General features: G+C 67.2%; 1 protein-coding gene across 1 annotated transcript in view; it reads right to left on the reverse strand.

The window, feature by feature from the left end:
* The window catches only part of LOC116831677 (SCO-spondin-like), a gene marked incomplete at its 5' end in the record, with an annotated part of 10,987 nt that overhangs the window by 4,454 nt on the left and 4,143 nt on the right, over positions 1 to 2,390 (reverse strand). The window contains 2 exons of the mRNA XM_075061413.1: positions 1,044 to 1,307; positions 1,455 to 1,567. Coding sequence (XP_074917514.1) covers positions 1,044 to 1,307; positions 1,455 to 1,567 — 377 coding nt within the window. The remainder of the gene's footprint in view (positions 1 to 1,043; positions 1,308 to 1,454; positions 1,568 to 2,390) is intronic.

Genomic DNA, 2,390 nt, shown 5'->3' on the forward strand with positions numbered 1-2,390 from the left:
CCCTGCCTGCCTGCGCCCGGCTGTACGGACACCCCCTCTGTCTGTTCTGCACCCGGCTGTACAGACACCCCTCTCTTGGCCCCGTGCCCAGCTGTATGGACACCCTCTGTTCACCCTACATCCGGCTGTACGGACACCCTCTGTTGGCCCCGTGCCCGGCTGTATGGACACCCTCTGTTCACCCTACTCCCGGCTGTACGGACACCCCTCTGCCTGCCCTGCGCCCGGCTGTACGGACACCCCTCTGTCGGCCCCGCACCCAGCTGTACGGACACCCCTCTGTCTGCCCTGCACACGGCTGTATGGACACCCCTCTGTTGGCCCCGCCCCCGGCTGTACGGACACCCTCTGTCCGCCCCACGCCCGGCTGTACGGACACCCTCTGTCCGCCCCACGCCCGGCTGTACGGACACCCCTCTGCCTGCCCTGCTCCCGGCTGTATGGACACCACTCTCTCTGCCCCGCACCCGGCTGTATGGACACCCCTCTGTATGCCCCACACTCAGCTGCATGGACACCCCCTCTGTCTGCTCTGCACTTGGCTGTATGGACACCCCTCTGCCTGCCCCACACCCAGCTGTATGGACACGCCCTCTGTCTGTTCTGCACCCGGCTGTACGGACACCCCTCTGTTGGCCCCGCCCCCGGCTGTACGGACACCCTCTGTCCGCCCCACGCCCGGCTGTACGGACACCCCTCTGCCTGCCCTGCTCCCGGCTGTAGGGACACCCCTCTGTCTGCCCCGTGTCCGGCTATAAGGACACCCCTCTGCCTGCCCCGCACCCGGCTGTACAGACACCCCCTCTGTCCACCCCGCGCCTGACTGTACGGACACCCCCTCTGTCTACCCCGCGCCTGACTGTACGGACGCCTCTCTGACTGCCCCGTGCCCGGCTGTACGGACACCCCCTCTGACTGCCCCGCGCCCGGCTGTACGGACACCCCCTCTGTCCGCCCCGCGCCCGGCTATACGGACACCCCCTCTGTCCGCCCCGCGCCCGGCTATACGGACACCCTTCTGCCTGCCCCGCACCCGGCTGTACGGACAACGCCCCCAGCCCAGTCTCACCTGGGCAGGCCAGGGCGAAGCACTGCTGGGCCTGCGTCTCCTCGCCGTGGCAGTGGCGCAGAACGTCGTTGGCTCGTCTGGTGCAGACCCGCCTGCGGATCTGCAGGCCCATCCCACATGACCGGCTGCAGGTGCTCCAGGGGGCCCAGGGGCTCCAGAGCCCGCAGTCCTGCTCATCCGAGGGCAGCCAGCCTGAGGCCTCGCTGCCATCAGCGCAGTCCGCCAGCCCGTTACACACCTGCCGGGAGCCAACACTGAGCCGCCCGGGGAGAGGCAGAGACGCACAGAGCTGGGGGGCGACAGTGACGGGGGGAGACAGAGAGCAGGGAAGGGAGCAGGGGGCAGGGTAGGGCAGGCAGTATGGGCGGGTGGGGGAAGCACAGACCAGCCGGTATGGGGGGAAGCGTACGAGCGGATGGAGCAGCGGGCACGAGGGGCTGGGACGCAGCAGGGAGCCGGGCGGACTGACCAGGGAATGTGTAGTTTTACTGGGACTGTCTGCATGGGGGAGGAGAGAGCAGGGGGTAGGGTGACCAGATGTCCTGATTTTATAGGGACAGTCCCGACATTTGGGGCTTTGTCTTGTATAGGCTCTTATTACCCCCCACCCCGTCCCGATTTCTCACACTTGCTGTGTGGTCACCCTAGCAGGCGGTGACAAGGTATGGGGGTACCTGAGCCTGTAACCCGAGCCGGGAGGGGGGGCGACTGGACGAAGGGAGAGGGGGAGAAGGTGGGAGAGATCCGGCTGGAGGGGTTTTGGTTTCAGCTTTGGGCTGGCTGGGAAGAGGCAGAAACTCCAAGTCTTGGCCCTTGGCCCCCAGAGGGACTTGGCTGAGAGGTCCTGGTTGTATCTACGAGCCCTGCTTGGGATTGTCCAGCGGTTGGGGATGAGGCTGCTGGGTGCATCAGCAAGGGGAGCGTGGTGAGGAGGGGCCGGGAGCCCAAGGGCACCACCTGAGGGTGGTACAGATGGAGGCGGAGATGGGGGGAGCACTGAGGCAGGCGGAGGAGGGGCCAGCCTGGGCACTGCTAGGCAGGGAGCTCGCATGTCTCGGGCCAGGGCACAGGGTCTATGCCCAGCTCAGCCAAGGGCACTGCCCTTCCTCCTCCCTGGGCGCTAGCCAGAGGGGAGCTCTGCCATGCCCCGATCGGCCAGCACCTCCCAGCCCCACAGGCAGGGGCTGGAGCCGGGGCAGGCCTGGGCCAGCAGCCACACACATGAGCGTCTTGGAGCCCCCGCCAGCGGGCACTGCCCCCCCACCCAGTGATACCAGACACCTCTGTGTTCTTGGGGAACCAGGGTGCAGTATCCAGCCTG

This window comes from Chelonoidis abingdonii, unplaced genomic scaffold (genome assembly GCF_003597395.2).
Source record: "Chelonoidis abingdonii isolate Lonesome George unplaced genomic scaffold, CheloAbing_2.0 scaffold0586, whole genome shotgun sequence".
NCBI classification, from domain to species: Eukaryota; Metazoa; Chordata; order Testudines; family Testudinidae; genus Chelonoidis; species Chelonoidis abingdonii.